Source organism: Coturnix japonica, chromosome 10 (assembly GCF_054131305.1).
Source record: "Coturnix japonica strain WE chromosome 10, WE-NBRP24, whole genome shotgun sequence".
Lineage (NCBI taxonomy): Eukaryota > Metazoa > Chordata > Aves > Galliformes > Phasianidae > Coturnix > Coturnix japonica.
In genome coordinates, this window is record NC_140672.1 from 3,050,321 (window position 1) to 3,067,427 (window position 17,107).

The 17,107-nt window shown below is 54.5% G+C and overlaps 1 protein-coding gene and 1 long non-coding RNA gene across 2 annotated transcripts; one reads left to right on the plus strand and one right to left on the minus strand.

Moving 5' to 3' along the window:
- Window positions 1-2,494: 2,494 nt before the first annotated feature.
- Window positions 2,495-14,680, plus strand: LZTS1 (leucine zipper tumor suppressor 1). The gene is made up of 4 exons (XM_015883143.3): window positions 2,495-2,569; window positions 11,162-11,580; window positions 11,755-12,576; window positions 12,823-14,680. The coding sequence occupies exons 2-4, from the start codon at window positions 11,233-11,235 to the stop codon at window positions 13,465-13,467; spliced, it is 1,815 nt and encodes a 604-aa protein (XP_015738629.2). The 5' UTR covers window positions 2,495-2,569; window positions 11,162-11,232; the 3' UTR covers window positions 13,468-14,680.
- LOC146759137 (uncharacterized) lies at window positions 10,794-17,045 on the minus strand. The gene is made up of 2 exons (XR_014932362.1): window positions 16,904-17,045; window positions 10,794-11,398 (listed from the first exon to the last, which is right to left on the minus strand). It is a non-coding gene; the product is annotated as an uncharacterized LOC146759137 (long non-coding RNA).
- Between the last annotated feature and the right edge of the window lie 62 nt (window positions 17,046-17,107).

The window sequence follows — 17,107 nt, forward strand, 5'->3', positions numbered from 1 at the left end:
AAAGGAAATAGGATTCGTTTTCAATCTACGGAACCACTTAGAGCTGTGCCAGGGCAAGTATGCGGGAGGGTGATCAGCAGCATCTGCCCAAGCAGTGGATGGGAGTGCCAATGAGTCCTGCAATAATCCATGCAATGAGTCCTGCAGTGATCCATGCAATGAGCCCTGCAATGATCTATGCAGTGAGCCCTACAATGAGCCCTGCAATGATCCATGCAATGAGCCCTGCAGTAAGCCCTGCAATGATCCATGCAATGAGCCCTGCAGTAAGCCCTGCAGTGATCCATGCAATGAGTCCTGCAATGATCCATGCAATGAGTCCTGCAGTGATCCATGCAGTGAGCCCTGCAATGAGTCCTGCAATGATCCATGCAGTGAGCCCTGCAGTGATCCATGCAATGAGCCCTGCAATAAACCCTGCTCCACAAGTGCCCTTTGCTGCTCTTCCCTGGGCTGCTTCATGCTGGGAAACCTTCCATGTGGCTGAGAGGTGAGGCAGACCCACAGGTCAGACTCGTTTGAGGGCACAGCAGTCAGTACAAGTGCTGGCTTGTGCAGGACGGATGGGTCAGGGAGGGCAATTTACAGCCAGGATGAGCTGCTGCCAATGGGGCTGCCATGCTTGGGGGACAGGGAGATGACACAGCATCCCCCCCTCCATGATAAGGGCTGCACACTGAGCTCCATCGCTGCACAATCAAGTCAGGACGATTGCTGTAAAGCTTGCAGACACAACCGCTGCCCCATCTGGTACAGATAACTTCTTGGCTTTGCTGCCTTGTTTTGTTATGACTTACTGTAGAAACACGAAGCCCCGTTTCGAACGAAAATGAACCGTAATTCTTTTTTATGCCTTTTTTCCCCTTGACTGAAACCCTGTTAAATCGTTCCTCCGCACTCACGGGAATACACTTCTCTTCTTCTCTTTCTTCTCTGTCTCCTTCTCCTTCTTTCTTCTTCCTCTCTCCAATTTCTCGCTCCTAAAATAGCAAATTCCAGCTGACTGCTTTCAAGGCAATGAGGCGCCCGCGGGATTGTGGGAGCGTTGCTCAAATCAGCAGAGAAACTAACGAAGCTGCCAGGAAACAATATTAACACACACAAAAAAAGATTGGGGGGGGGGGGGAGGAGGTGGATCTCATCTGCCATAAATCAAAGCGCTGCGGTCTGAGCGGAGCTGAGCCCTCATTGCTGCTCTGCTCCACCCCAATGCTGCAGCTCTCCAACACCTGAGCATAGGGCAGGGCTGGGGTAGAGCTCGCCTCTCCGGTTTGCAGTGCTTGCAGCGTGTGAGCAAACCCTGGCACACAGCTTTGTGCCCATGTGCCAAAGGCAGCACCAGGAGCCTGCTCCCATGGGATGCTGTGGGCAGATGGGAGCACAGTGCGCAACCACTTTGGGACTGTCTTTAACCCTGGCCATGAGGCTTTAGCAATGTGCTGGCTTGCTTTCTGTTCCCCCCAACTCATTTGTTACGTTGACGCGGGGTTGGGGACCCACTTGTTGTTCCCTCTTGCAGTGCAGGAGCAGCTTTACTCGCTGCACACCTGGATGAGATGCAGCCACGCAGCTCCATGAGTGGGGCAAGTCCTGATGTGCTGCCAGTCAGTGTGTGCATTCCTGAGTGCTGCGTCAGGCTGAGGCACGGCCAGCAGGCAGGAAAGCTGCCTGGGGTGGGATGAGATGAGAGACCCAGAGAGCAAGGAAGAAGCAAACAGAGCTACCCAGGGAGGCTGCCTGTGCTGACCTCAGCTTGCTGCATTTGGGGCAGTTTTGCTGCCTGAAAGGTCAAGTTGGGCCCAGCAGTGCAGGAGCCAGAGTGGCAGCAGTGTACATGTTGCAGCTCAGCTCCTCATGTCCTCCATTTATTTGCCTTTCCACCCAGTAAACGCATGCGGACGGGCATGTATGAACCTTTATGGAGGGGGGGGTTGTTTGCAGAGCCAAAGCCACTTCACTGAGCATCGAGGCTGCTCTGCTGCTGCCGGGCAGCTTGGCTGGCCCTGAGCCTGTTGGAGCTGGTGCAGATCTGCAGGTACTGTGCCTCAGTTTCCCCTTCCAACTCTTAGGCAGCTCTGGTCATGGTCCCAAAGCTCAGTTCTCTGTTGTAGGGCTGGGAATGTGGCTGGGGAATGATGTGATTCAGGCTGGGAGAAAGCAGAGTCTGCCGTCCCAGCCCCTGCCCTGGATGAGGTGTAGCAGAGCTGTACCCCCCCCCCCTTCTCCTGCCGGCTGCTGCTCGGAGCTTTGGGTTCTCCCCATGCTCAGAGACACCGACGGTGCCAGTCGCTCAACCCGAGCACCTCTTGTCCTCCTTTAACCCCCTCCTCGCCCCAAGTCTGGGAAGCAAAGCGACCCATCTCTCCCCAACACCCCGTGCCGGCCTTGGGGCGGGGGGAGGTGGGAGGTGGGGGCACGGCCGGGACACAAAGGCCGGGGGCTGCAGCGGGGCGGGCCGATACGCGGGGCTCCGAGCTCCTCCTCCTCCTCCGCCGCCTCCGAGCGGGGATGCTGCTGCCGGGCACGCACCGGGAGCCCCGCGGAGCGCTGCGGGCTGCGGCCACACGAGGTAGGAACCCATCGGGGCTGGGGGCGGTGCGGGGGGACCGGGAACCGTCGGGGATGGGGGGCAGAACGGAGCGGAGGGGTTTGCGGATGGGGGGAGCGGGCGGCTGGGGACGGCAGCGAGCATCGCTCCCAGCCGTGAGCTCCGGGATTCGGGTACCCCACATCCGATGGGGTCCTGAGGGTGTCCCCGGCCCCGTAATACGAGCGGTGTTGGGCTCTGCTCCATCTCTTCCATCCCAAGTGTGGCAAACTTCAAGGGGAAAGGAGAGAAGGGGAAGTGTGCGTGATCAGCACCTCGGGTCGGGCTGCTGGTCGTTGGGAAACGTACAGCTGGATGTCCGTCTGCCTTTGGGCTGCTGTGGGCATCGTGCCGTGCTCGTGTAGGAAATGATTTGCTTGGGAGAGCGTGGGGAAAGCGGGTGGGCGGCGTGGGTGCAGGGGGCTGCTGTGGTTCCTCCGTGTGCGGGGGCTGATGGTGTCGGGATGTTGATTGTGAGCCTGTAGCTGGGCTCTGCTGGTCGTGTGTCAGCCTTTCCTTGTGCCGGTGCCGTCCTGTGTGTGTGTGTATGTGTGCACGGGGAGAGGTGAGGATGAGCAGAGGATGCAGAGTTCTCCGATCCTGGAAAGCCAGCGATTCATCTCTGCCCTTAGAAGCAGAGCTTGGGCTTTGTTGCTGTGGTTGTGGTGGGAGTCAGTTTGGGTCTTCCCTTCTCATCAACTCCATAGAGCCCCATAGAGACAGCGTTCAGCCCCAGCACTGCACTCCTATCTTCCTTAGGAGTTTGCACCCTGCTGTCTCCAAAGGGTGGGATACCCACAACTATTCTCAGGTTCAGGAGCATTTATCTGCTCATCGGTGTGTTGAACCCAACTGCTCCCAGTGGGTCCAACACACATCTGTTGGCTCAGGGATATGAATGAGCTCAAAGCCATACCTCCATCGCTGACCTCCCCCTGTACACCCCAGCTCCATCTGCATCACTGCTGATGGGCACTCTGTATTTGGTTTCCTGCTGTCCCCTTTGGCTGACCCCCCAGCAGTGCCGTGCCCCAGGCACCTCCTCCCCATTGCACACCACTCTATAAGGGCATTTTGGTGCTGACAAGTGAGCTGAGACCTGAGAACTCAGCACAGGGAGCAGCCTGGTGTTCACTCAGCACTTCCTATGGTCGTCCAGATTCCTCCGGAGAGCTTGTTTTCCTCCTCGAAGGCTGCAGCAAGTGCAACACGAGCAGGAAACAAAGTCTGTGCTATCAGTCTCACTGATAGCATCGCTCCAGACGCCAACGAACCTTCCTTTTGAAATAATCAGTAATGCAGCCTGCCTGGCTGCCTGATCCCAGCCTCCCCCACCAGCTGCGCTCACGGCCACGGGCTCACACCTCCATCCAGCCCAGGACCCCCCCCACCCCATGCTATTAATCACCAGGGCCATTAATCAGCGGGACAAAGAATTACACCAACCCCATCGGCACAAGCAATCAGCGGAGGGGGGCAATTAATGGCAGCTGCAAAAGTGAGCTCGGGAGCACAATTGGGCGCTGCGGGGGATGCTCGTGGCTCCCACTGGGCTCTGTGTGCCCCCAGCTGTGCCTCTATTGACCCCCCCCCCCCCTCCTCCTGGTACCGGGGCTGCTAAATCAGTCCTGAGCCGTTCCTTCCACCCACCCCTTAGTCACTCTTCCTTGGCGCTGTGCAGAGGTGGGAGGCGAATGAATTTGAGGCTCAAGGAATGATTTCAAGAAGAGGGATGGGTGTAAAGGACCAACAGGCAGAGCAGCCCATACAGACAAGGGCAGACCCTGCTCCAAGCAGAGGGACGTGTGAAAGTGATGCCAGCAGGTGCTGGGATGCAGGTTGGGGCACCTCAGAGCTTCAGTCCCATCTCATCCCTCCTCACTCCAATGCTATCATTCACCTTCAATCGCTGTTTTCCCCTCCTGAAAGCCTTTATTTGCTGCAGGCAGGTACAGTCATGCTCAGCACACACTCAGGTGAGGCATTTAAGGCATGCAAGAGGTGGGCAGCCGCCAAGCAGGCTCTATACAACCAGGAGACAGAGGAATGGAGCAGCTCCCCACCCCCTTTGGGACCATGCAAAAAACCCATTCAAAACCACATGCAGCAGTGAGAGCTCCCAGTATCACCCCCAAAGTATTGAATGGATAAGTGTGACAATAGCATTGCTGCAGCAAACTGCTGCTGAAGCCCCTGAATGCTGCATGCACTGATAAGTAGTTCTTATGGAGGTACTGAAACCCCTCTGCCCTATTCACCATTGCAATCTGGGGGCTGTGAGCTGCTTGCAGGGGTGCGGGCAGGAGCAACGTGGGTGGTTAAAGTTAAAAATGAGTTAAAAATAGCAGGGAATGCACGAAGGTTTGGCATGTGGGTCACAGAGGATTTCCTGCAGGGGCTGTTTGCCAGCGTTGTTGGGTGTTAAGGGCCCCCCTAGAGCAGGAAGGCTGGGTGGGTTGGTTCTGGAAGTGCTGGGCTGGGATGCTGTTCCTGCAGCACTCTGCAGCTGGGAGCTCAAGGCAGCTGCGTTCAGCCCTTCCTCTTCCTCCTGCAAAGTTCTTGAGCTAAAAGCAACCTCTGTTATCCTATTGCAAGGCCTCAGCAAGGCAGCTCCTTCCAACAGAGGGTAGCAATGCATGTTGTCCTCCTTTGGGATAAAGGGGGGGGTTTAATTATTTCTTAGGGATCTATGGAGCAAGCATCTCCACCGAGCAGCGGATTCCTGCATGCAGAAGGGAGAAACGCATTCCCTTCCAATCCTGCAGAAGCAAATGGTGTCAGAGGGAAAGTTGGAAGGCGTATCTCGATATTTAATTGCCTTTTAGCAAAACATCAGCCCTAACAGCAGCAAAAGGCAGAGCTGGATCACAGAAATGCCCCCCTCTGAAATGCAAGCGGCTGTGTTTGGTTTATTTTAAACAATTAAACGCCATCTCCATCAGCCACTTGTGGATGATCTTATTTAAAGGTTAATTGAATATTCCCTGCAACTTTGATGTGCATTTCTCTTCGGAGAGAACTGCTCCATTTGGCAGCCAGGCATTAAAGGGGTGGAATGCGCAATGGGCCAATTCGAGGAGGGGGGGGGATAAAAAGAGGAGGAGGGAAATAGGAAGCGAGAAATGAATTTGCCTTTTCTTTTCCCTTCTGTGGCTGCTGCACCGAAGCAGTTGAGCAGAGCAGGGATGGGGGAATGTAATGCTCTGGAAAGGAGCTGGAGGAGATGAGCAGGCAGCAGCATCACAGCAGATGCTCTGCATGGTAGGGATGGAGCCTGGCTTGTTGTCAGCAGGCAGAAGTTGCCTTTTCTCAGCTCTGTCTTGGCTGAGCACTGCACGGGGTGCAGAAATAGAGAAATCACAGCACAACTGGTACCGCAGACAGGGGATGATGGTGCAGAAGGAGTGCATGGCTTTGCTCTGAAACTCAGGTGCCAGGAAGCCAATGTGGGCTTAACACAGAGTGCCTTGGTTTGGTGGTAGACATGAAGTCCTACCTTAGAGAAATTCTTTCCCTGATATTCATCTTTCTTGCTAAGCTCAGGGGTTGAGAGCCCTCAGCTATCCAGGCTAGTGATTTTCCCCTCCCAGCACTTTGCAGAGCGCCCAGAGAACATGGATTTGCTTTTGTAGCCCCAGAAGGCACTCAAAGCCCATGGGAGGGGAAGGGGCAGCAGCATGGAGGAGACAAGGGCTCCTGGCTGCTCCTCTGCCTGCTGGGGGGGGTAGGCAAGAAGAGCTCTGCAGATGGAGCCTGGTCTCCATGGCAGCCCACAGCTCCAGATCTAAATTCTTCCCTGTCCATGGAGAAGATGCTTCTCCTCCATGTGCTCCGGGGGGGCTGCAGCAGAGTCTCAGTTTGGAACAGGGAGGGAATTGGTTATTTAAGGGAATGGGAGAAAACCTTGGTGCTCCCACCTTGGTACAACCCATAGGGCAACAGACATCCCATCACTCACTCATGCCATACCCATGATTGGGGGTGGGGGGGGCAGAGGAAGATGCATGCAGAGCTCATGGAACGGAAAGCCAGGAGGAGCCGTATTTAGGGCACAGCTCTGGTTACGTGAAGCTTTTGCTATTTCTGGCTGCATCTTTTGCATCAATGAGATCCTGGGGAAAAAAAAATAAAAGAAGCTCAAGGAAGACGTGTGGGACAGACACTGCGCTGAGCTGTGGGGATGGAAGGACAGCATTCTGCACATCCCAACCACGCTCAGGGGCACCTGCCAGGCGAGGCAGCCCATTGCCAGCCCCCCCTTTTTTTGGGTGCCCCCCCCTCTATCCTCACACCCTGCCAGATTGTGTTTTACAGGGTCGGAAATAGATGCGTGAGAAGGGGCCTCGCAGATCCCAAGTGAAAGCCATGCTCAGCTGTCACCCACCCCAGCACCAGCTGCCAGCCCCAGACTGTTCCCAAAATAAGCAGCCCACAGCTCTAGGGCAAGACGTGGTCGATTCCCACCTGCCAACCCTACAGACCCTCTCAACTCCCATCCTGGGGCTGCAAAATCAGAGCTCAATAGAGGAATCCTGGGTGTCACCAGACCTGAGCATTTCTGCATTTCCAATTAGCAGGGCTTTAATTGCAGCGTTGGTTGCTTGTTAGCAGGAAAAGCCAGATGCTCTTAGGAGTGAAGTGAGCTGAAAGGATCTTTCTCCCCACCCAAGGAATATTTAAGTGTGTCTCATGCAAACACATTTCCATTGTGCTGGGAACATGACTGTGAGGACATCTGGGTGCTGCTCGGCTGCTGATTCACCAACAAGTGCCAGGGTCCATCCACTATGGGAGCAGGGCAAAGCTGGAACAGCTCAGGGTGCTCTTGTGTAGCATATGTGGGGCTCTTTCTGCACAGCCAGGTGAAGGTTGGGAGATGGAGCTCCACCATAAGCTCACATAGCAACTCTACATGGCAGTGCATCCCTGAGCTGGGGGCACTGAGTGCAGTGTGTTATAGGGCAGACCCTTTGGGAATCATCTCCTTTGGGAACCAGCTCTTTGGGCACCAGAAATGACAGCTTTTCCTGAGTATAACAGCCATCCAGCACCAAGTGCTCATGGTTCGTCTTGCTCTGAAGTCCCTCTTGGGTTGGAGAGGCAAAAAACATGATCTGTCACTTCTGTAGCCCACGTACCAGCTTGTGCTATTAGCGTAGGCGAACTGTCCAGTAAGCATTAGCAGTGCAGAAAGCACGAGGCTCTGCAGGAATGCAGACACTTGGAAGTCCAGGCTTTGCTGACTTGTATTTCTGCAGGTTGTGCAATCATCCGCAGCAGTGCAGGAGCCTCTCCCTGCCTCCAGCAGGGTTTCTGCACAGGGAAATACATCGGCTTCCCCACAGAGGGATCAGACGGAGTGAGAGGAGGCATTGCGCAGCGGGTGTTGAGTCAATATCCTCTCCAGCTCTCTGTGCCAATATGATTCATTGTTAATTCAAGAAATTCCTCTTACCTAGTACCGGGTTCCCTAAACGTGGCTTAATCCAGGCGCCTCAATGCCACCTACATCATCACACCAACGCCCATTAAGGCCACTTGTGGGCTCACCCCAGGGTCAGGACCAGGCTGCACGCTACACAGGTGCCTGCAGCTCCTTCTGCTCTTCCCAATGTTGATGAAATAAAGAGCACCCAAGACATTCTGCAGGACCTGGGTGCAAGGCAGCAGCACTTGGTGCTGCCAATGAGCTCCAAAGCGGGTCTGGATGTCTTTGTAGTTGCTCAATGCAACAAACCAGGAGCCCAGCTGCCAGGGGACACTGGCACAGCACAGGCTATGGCTGCTGCTCTGGCATTGAGCCCACCAAACCCTCTGCCAAAGGCACTGCTGGCTCCTCTAACAAGCACCAGTCAGAGGGGGGGTGTGAATTCTCCCAGTGTTCATTGAAATAACATTAAGTGTGATGGACTCCTGGGCTATTAGAGTGGATGTAACATGTAATTGAGGCTGGTTATTCTTCATCTGGAGTGTCCCCCTTCACTAATGGCAAATCAAGGCAGAACACATGGCGCGCGCTTTGTGAGCCCCGCTGCAATTCACTCGCTGCCTCCTATCAAAATGATCCCAATGAATGTCAATGAATGAGCAGAGGGGACAATGAATTAGAGTGAATGAAAGCCTTGTCGTTGGGGCCCTTTGCCAGCACCGAGCCACAATGCAGCACCGCAAGGACAGCGCCTGCCTGGGCGGTGTTGAGTTCATTCCCATTAGTGAGATGAGGGTGAGGATCATGGGGTGGCGGCAAGGTCGGTGCTGCTGATGGGGCTCTCCAGGCCTTATAGCTGCCATTTCCATGGGGACCAAAGTGAGGGGGGTTGGAGGAGCTGGAAATGAGGAGTTGGGTTGGGTCTAGGCACAGTATGCTCACCCTATGGATGCTCACACATGGACTGTCCGTATCCTCAGTCCTGTGTTTGCTAGCACTGAAATCCAAACCATTTGATCCCAGTTTTGATTCCAGATCTCAATCCCAGCCCAGTGAGATTGTTGCTCTCCAAGTTCTGGATTAAGCCACCTCTTAATTAAGTCGTTAACCAGATGCTGCAGGCAGCACTTGCATTGCTTTCCACCATAGAAATGCCCATGTTTCCCCCTAGGGCCACATTCTTTGTGTCTCAAAAGACACATTGAGCAAAACGTGGGCACATCACCTGGCAGTCATTGAGGGAAAAAGGAAGGATGCTGCTCCCAGATCTGGGCTCTTGGCAGCTGCTGCTGCTGCTGCTCCTGTGCTATCCGTGCACCTCCCAACAAACACCCAAATGTGTGGGCGCATCTGCACAGAAATGATGAATAATAATGTGAGAGGGGAAAAAAGAGTGGGCGAGAGGGTGCAGGGGAGAAGGAAGAGCTCAGATACCGGAGGGGAAGAACAGGATCAGCAAGGAGGGAGCGATGCTGCAAAGCCTGGATAGGAAGGAAGGCTCTCACTAAGGTGAGAGAAAGCAGCTGCCCGTGAAAGCTTTGCAGGGAAGAAGGAAAGGCTTCAAAGCAGCTGCACTGCCAGGAAGATAAGATTAAATTCCTGCAATGTGCAGGGAGAGCTGCCCTCCTGCGCGTGATCACGGGGCAGGCATGATTGGATTTTAGAAGGAATGCAACATGCCATTCATTTTTTTCCACTCTTTCTGCAAAAATCAGCCCCAATTCATCCTATCTGGGCAGCCTGCACTGCTCACAGCACCACAAACCCCTGCATGCAGCACTGCAGCTGCTGAGCATGGCATGGGATGTGCATGGTCCCCTCGCTGCTGTGCTCCCATCCCGCTGCTTGCAGAACCTTTTCCTTCCTGCTCACGCTGCGTGCTGAATGCCAACACCTCCACAGCTTTCAAATTAAATCGACAGAGGGAAGGGGAAGAAAAAAAGCCTTGCCCAACCCTCCCAGGCACGCGTGGGTTGGATGGAAACACCTCCTGCCAAAGGGGCTGGAAAGTCCCAGCTCTCCCTCCCCAGCTGCAGGCACCCACAAATCCATGCAGATACACACACGGTGCTGTTATCCCCTTCCCTGCAGCGATACCTCCTCCACCGTTGTGCCTCTCACCCTGTAAAAATGAATGAACCCAAACTCATGGATCACTTCCAGTGTATCAGCATCCAGACGGGCTGCTGGCTCACTTCTCTTAATCTCTCCCCCCCAAAAAAATGGATTTAGGGATTAAAGCGGATCTTCTGGCTTGCTGGGACTTTGGTTTGACACTTAATCAATGCGAGTCCTTGGGGTAAAGAGGAAAAGCAAAGAAATCAAGCTGTGAGGGATGGGTACAGGCTGCAGTTATTGAGCTCAGGGTGCAGAGAAGCCTGACAGAGAGTCAGAACATGATAAAACATGGGGATAAAACATTGGATCAGCTCATGCCAGGAAGGCAGTGAGGGTGCCCCAGTGCTCTATGCTATGGGCAACCCAGAGCAAAGCCAAACTGTGCAGCACCCACAGCACCAAGCACGGAAGCGTGCAGCAGGTTGCATGCAGAGCAGAGCATGCTGCTTCCAATTGCTCACGCTCCCCGAGTGACTCAGCCATCAAACAATTCCTCTTTCTTCTGACATCTCGCTGTGCAACCCAAATTTAGCTCACTTTGGTTATGCTCTCATACCCGCCCACCAGCAGCTTGTCCCCTTTCTCCCCACCTCACCCTTTAATTCCCCCATGGAAAGCACATCTCCGTGATCACCCAAGCATTGCGAGGGCCCCCAGGAATCAGGATTTGATCCTTTTTTGCTTTTTTCCTCCCTTAGCAAAGGGAATTAGTGCACTACATACCTCCGAACCCTAATCGCAATGCTCAGCACACACACAATGCCTCTCATCTTCTTAAGTGCTACACCGACATTAAGCATAATTAAGCCTCCAAGCATCCCATTTCAGGTGGGTTAAGAGGAGCACTGAAAACTGAAGAGGAATCAGGGAGAACGGGGTGATGAAGCACCCTCATGTGGGGGATGCCATTTGTATGACCCTTTCCATGCTGTCAATGTTGCACCTCCAGGAGTAGCTCCCAGCTCTGGGTTCACGACTGCATCCCACCTCCATCCCGTCGTGCTCACTCTGCTCTTTGCCTCCCATAGGATTGCAGCTCCAGCACACGGCAAGGGCTCTGCTATGATCACAGCCAACGTGCCACCTGCCTGGCAGCAGCATGGGCAGTGTCAGTAGTCTCATCTCTGGCCACAGCTTCCACAGCAAACACTGCCGTGCCTCGCAGTACAAGCTTCGTAAGTCGTCCCATCTGAAGAAGCTCAACAGGTACTCGGACGGGCTGCTCCGCTTTGGCTTCTCCCAGGAATCCGGTCACAAATCAGGCTCTAAAAGCAGCAAGAATGAGGACTTCTTTTACATCAAGGTCAGCCAGAAGACACCCGGCCCCCACCGCACGGACTACACCGCGCTGGGCAGCACGGAGCTGGGCCAGGCTGGGAGCAGCGGGGTGGACTTTGGGACACCCACACCGCAGAAGCTGATACCTTTCCCAAGCCAGCTGGAAGTGGTGAGGAGGGGAGATGGGGCCCTAAATGCACGGCTCCCTGCTCCATGGGGTGCTCGGGGTGGTCATCTTTGGGGTTTAAGGCAGGGATTTGAGAAGCAAAAGGGATGGCGGTGGGCTTATGCTGGTGGGTTTATGTTGATAGGTTTATGCTGATGGGTTCTGCTCTTCCTTCAGGGTTTGGAGAAACCCACAGCACGACCCACTGCCTTCAAGCCAGTACTGCCCCGCTCCGGTGCTGTCCTCCATTCATCCCCAGAGAATGGAGTTCACCTCCCCACACAGCTTCACCCCCTGGACAAAGGCAAGGAGCAGGAGCTGAAGCCGGTGCTGTGCTCAGGAGGGCTGTCTGACTCAGGCAGGAACTCCATGTCCAGCCTGCCCACCCACAGCACCAGCAGCAGCTATCAGCTGGACCCCATCGTCACCCCCGTGGGGCCCATTAGCCGCTTCGGGGGCTCTGCACACAACATCATGCAATGTGCCATCATCCAGGACAGCAACATGATGAGCCTCAAGGCCATGTCCTTCTCCGATGGTGGCAACAAGATCCTCAACCCTGGCAAAGCCCCCCAGCACCGTGCCACCGAGAAGACAGCTTGCATCCGCTCACCCATCTCTACTGATGAGTCCACCATCCAGGAGCTGGAGCAGAAGCTGCTGGAGAGGGAGGGAGAGCTGCAGGAGCTTCAGCTGAGCTTCGAGGAGAAGGAAGCCAGCTCCTGCCAGGTATACGAGGAGAAGCAGAGGCGCTGCAAGGAAGAGCTGGAGGGGCTGAAGCAGAAGTGCAACAGCAAACTGAAGCAGAGCTCGCAGAAAACCCAGCGCACGCAGCAGGTCCTCCACCTGCAGGTGTTCCAGCTGCAGCAGGAGAAGCAGCAGCTGCGGGAGGAGCTGGAGAACCTCATGAAGGAGCAAAATTTGCTGGAGACAAAGCTGAGGTCCTATGAGAAGGAGAAGACCAGCTTTGCACCAGCGCTGGAGGAGACCCAATGGGAGGTAAGGCTTGGGGTACAGAATGCAAAGGTGTGCACGGGAGGGATGGCACCAAACCCTGCAGCTCTTTTCCATTAGCATCCACACCATCAGCAGCCCCTCTGCTGCTGGATGTAGCAGCTGACAATCAGGACTTGGCAAGGGCTGGAACCTGATGGTCCTTGAGGTCCCTTCCATACCAACCATTTAATGATTCTGTCATAGTCTCAGTGTGACTACAGTCCTAATGTGAGTGCTGTCTTCCCACAGGTGTGCCAGAAGTCGGGGGAGATCTCCCTGCTGAAGCAGCAGCTGAAGGAATCCCAGACGGAGCTCACCACCAAAACCACTGAGATCCTCAGCCTGAAGGCACAGCTGAAGGACGTGAGGGCCAAGATGGAAGGGCTGGAGATGAAGACCCAGGACCTGGAGGGCTCCCTGCGCACCAAAGCCATGGAACTGGAGGTGTGTGAGAACGAGCTGCAGCGCAAGAAGAACGAGTCTGAGCTGCTGAGGGAGAAGGTCAACCTGTTGGAGCAGGAGATAGTGGAGCTGAGGGCAGAGATGGCCTTGCTCCGGGCACAGCTGAGCGATGCCACCCGGCCCAGTGAGGTGCAGGCACTGCAGGGTGAGGTGGAAAGGCTGCGGGCTGAGCTGCAAGCTGAGCGGGACAGCAACGAGCAGATGAGCTCCAGCTTCCAGCAGGAGAGGCAGACTTGGAGGGAGGAGAAGGAGAAGGTGATCCACTACCAGAAGCAGTTGCAGCAGAGCTACCTGCACATGTACAAGAGGAACCAGAACCTGGAGAAGATGCTGCAGCAGCTCGCAGCGGGGGAGGATGGCAAGGAGCCCATTGAGCTGGACATCCCTGGAGCTGATGTGCCCTATGAGGATATCATCGCCACCGAGATCTGACCCCACTCCTCTTCCTGTACTGTTTGATGAGCCATGTATTTATTAGAGGAGCCGGTGCCCAGCCAGCTCCTCGCTGCTGCCTGTTGTGTTCAAGGCCAACAAGCCACTCGTGCCAATGGTGATGTCCTGCAGCCCCCCCTCCTGTCCCCCTAACCCTTGTAGGACCAGCAATGAGGGCAAACAGGGAATGGGACTCGGGCAAATGCTCAGTAATGGGATGATGCCCTTGGCCCCAGCTCCCTGCTGCAGCCTGGACAGGGCACGGAGCTGCTCTCTCCTGTTATTTATGGCCCCCACACGACCCACTCCAGCCCTTCAGCTCCTGCAGTGCCTCGGGGAGGACCCTGCACACATGCACTACTTCACACCCATGGGAGAGACCCTCGGTACGCAGGGATGGTGCCTTCCAGCTCCAGGGAGCAGAGGTTGGGATGACCCAGACATCAGGAGGGGATATTTATTTTATACAGAAGATCCAGAGTTAACGTTTCCTGCCTCCTCCCTGTCGTTTTAGAATCACAGCAACCAAAAATGCATTTCTTTCCCCGTTCTCCCATCACAGCAGTCACGCAGCCCCAGGTTGAGCCAGCATCTGCCACCAAGCCCCCCACCCCATTACCAGCACCCACATCCCACCTCCCCCCACAACGAGCAGGACAAGCTTCTCCCTTCCTGCCACGAAGCACAGGGGCACTCCCAGCACAACCCAACACCCCTCACCCACAGATGTGACCCACAGAAACCAGTCTGTGCCTTCTGCACTGCTCAGCAACCACCACGTCCCCACCGAGCCCATAGCTGAGCCCCAAGGCTGCAGATCAGGGACCCACACCCGAGCCAGGAGCCCCTTCCTTCCCTATGGGCTCCCCACCACAGGAGCGGAGCTCAGCCTCCCCAGCCCCACTTTTACCCCCCACCACCCCAACCTCTCATCCCCAGCAGCCAATGCTGTATGATGTGATCGCCCAGAGGTGCCCACTGCTGCCTTTGCACAATGCTGTGTGTGACCGTGCGCATTGCAGGTGTGTGAGATGTGTGAGCTGGTGGCCGGCCGGCCACAGCCTGTACAGATAATTATTATTTTTCTGCAGGTTATTTTTTTTTTTGTTGGTTCTTTTTTTTTTTGATGTTCTTTCCAGTGACTGATGTAAACTACTGGTTAATTTTATGGTTTTAATTTATAAATAAATTTTTTTTTTTTTTTTAAACTCAATTCTGTGCTCTGCAGGCAGCAGTCAGAACATTTCCACCACGTCTCTGGGTTGCACATCATCCCCCAATCAATGGGAGCCATTCATCACAGCATCACCAAGGTCCTGCATATGGCACTGCTCACCTCCAGCCCTTTGCTAGGTGGGCTGCCCATGGGATAACCCATGCATGGAAAAGCAGCAACATGCTGCAAAGCAGGAGCAGACAAATCCAATGGGTTGGTTTTCATTTGCAGAGTAGCCCAAACATTGCTGCCACTCTGGGAAAACAGGCATGTAAGAGATACAGGGGATACAGCCCAGTGAAAGCTAAAGGAGTGTTTTGACTGTAACACATTGTTTTCCCCCCTCCAAACACTCACATCACAGAAAGCTGGAGGCATCCTCTGCTGCACTGAGGAGCAGTGAGTGACCCAACACAGCACGGTGTGTGCTGGGGACAAAGCAGCAGCAATGGCCATGGGTTTCTGTAGGGTTTGGTGCTCCCCGTTAGCTCTGCCCCAGCTGCCTGAACCTAACCCTGCACAACAGAAGGAGCCAGAATTAGCTGTCGAACAAATCAGCAGATGGAAATAAGCTTTGAGAGAGAGAAAAGCTGATTTACATCTTTGCTTAACACCCCGGTGCCACTAGGCCACTTTTCCGCTATGGGGGGGGACTGTATAAGACCCAACATCCCAACAGAGACCCGATCGGAGCTGCCTTTGAAAGAGCAATTAGCCCGAGCCGTCCTGCACACGGGGTGAGGAGGCAGAACTGCTTTTGATGTGCAAATCCCCCCCTCAGCAGCACCGGCCTGCTTCGCATCTGCTGGATGATCAGCAGCCACTGTTTGCTCTGCAGTGATGGAGCAGCTGCCATGGGCTGAGGCTGAAACCGGGGGGGGGGGGGGGTGGTTGGAGGGGATGGGACCCCCAGGCAGTCCTCATTAGTCATTAGCGAAGAGGAAAATACTGTGTAAATGCACCGAGGGCAGCAGCTGTGAGATCAGCACGTCCCATTTAGCATGGTACCTGCTGTCACCACGCCATGAAATATTGGACTGTTTGTTCAGCTCTTTTGTTCCCAATGCAAAGCATCCCTTCACCTGCAGGGATGGCTCTGACCACCATTGCTCCTGCTGTGGGGTTCCTAAAGCACAAGGGCACCTCTCAACTCATGTCCCAAGTGCTTCCCTTGGTTTCCTTACCTGTAGGAAGGGGCTCTGTTCTCAGAGCAGTGCTAAAATAGCTGCGTGGTGCTAAAATAGCTGCACAACAAGCCCTTGCCTGTACCCAGGGCCTCAGGCTTAAACTATTTTTGTTCTGCTTGCACTATTTGTTACCTGGGAGCAGCCTGTCTGCAGAACCTGCTGGTTTTCTCCAGCATCCGGGGAGTTGCAAAGTGGGAGGGGGGGAAGGCTGGGATCTCTGCACAGCAGGCTCTGGCTATCCCACATGCATGAGCATGGGGGTAAATCCAAACTGGATGCTGTCACCAAAGCTCTGCCAGGCAAACATCCCCTGTTAAAGCAGGATGTAACCCTGAATTAACTCACCCAGGTAAGAGCTGAAGAGCTCCAAACTGGCTTTGGTGCTTCTAAGCACAGCCCTTGGATGTTACAAAGCCAAGAGAAGGCAATGCAGACCTGCTGCCCAAAAACTCACTGCATTTACAGGCACTGGCAGCCGAGCAAACCAGAAATCACTGCTGTGTGATTGCTGCTTCCTGTGAGACCAATAATTTCCCAAGCAGTTTTTGCACTGCTGAATATTTAATAGCAAAAACAACCATTTCCAGGTGATTTAGGTTCCGAAGCAGCCCTGCTCATCGGGAGTGCAGTAACAGGGTTGATTTGAAGCCGCCAGGCAGCAACTCGCTCCTATCCCCTTCTCTGCTCACTTGGCAGTATAAGCAGACCATGCAAGCAGTGCCACTACATGGCTGTGGGGCTGAGCTGCACTCAGCAGCTGTTTCATCCTCAGCACAAAGCCACCCTCACTATTTACATTCAACCCAAACCTTTGTCTGGCCTGAACCAGCCACGCTATCACCAAAGGCTTGTCTGCATGTCTGAGCCCTGTTTCGGAGCGGATATATTTCATTCTTTCTCCCCTTTGCTCCCACTGGCTGCAATGTAGAAGAGCTGATTTGCAGCGAGTACAGCAGCAAAATCCCTTTCACTTTGCTCTGCAGTGTTTGGAATGTCCAGGGGCCACATAACCCACACACATAGTTGCAGGTACCTTGTGAGAAGCAGCTGCTCGCTCCACCGCGCTCACCGCCCGCAGGAATGCTGCTCAACCTTTGTCCTCAGCCCTCACCACCACCGAAGGATTTCAGGAATCCACTGGACTTTGGAATTTCTCCTCTTCCTCGTGTTTTCAGCCTGCTGCCTTCTGCTAATGCAGTTATTCGCGTGCCTTAACCACAGGATCTCCCTCGAAACA

Excerpts from the sequence above, each read along its gene's own strand:
- LZTS1 (XM_015883143.3), top strand. The coding sequence starts at position 11,233 with ATGGGCAGTGTCAGTAGTCTCATCTCTGGCCACAGCTTCCACAGCAAA. Across the intron at positions 11,581-11,754 it reads TCCCAAGCCAGCTGGAAGTG|GGTTTGGAGAAACCCACAGC; the intron begins GTGAGGAGGGGA and ends CTCTTCCTTCAG. Across the intron at positions 12,577-12,822 it reads TGGAGGAGACCCAATGGGAG|GTGTGCCAGAAGTCGGGGGA; the intron begins GTAAGGCTTGGG and ends GTCTTCCCACAG.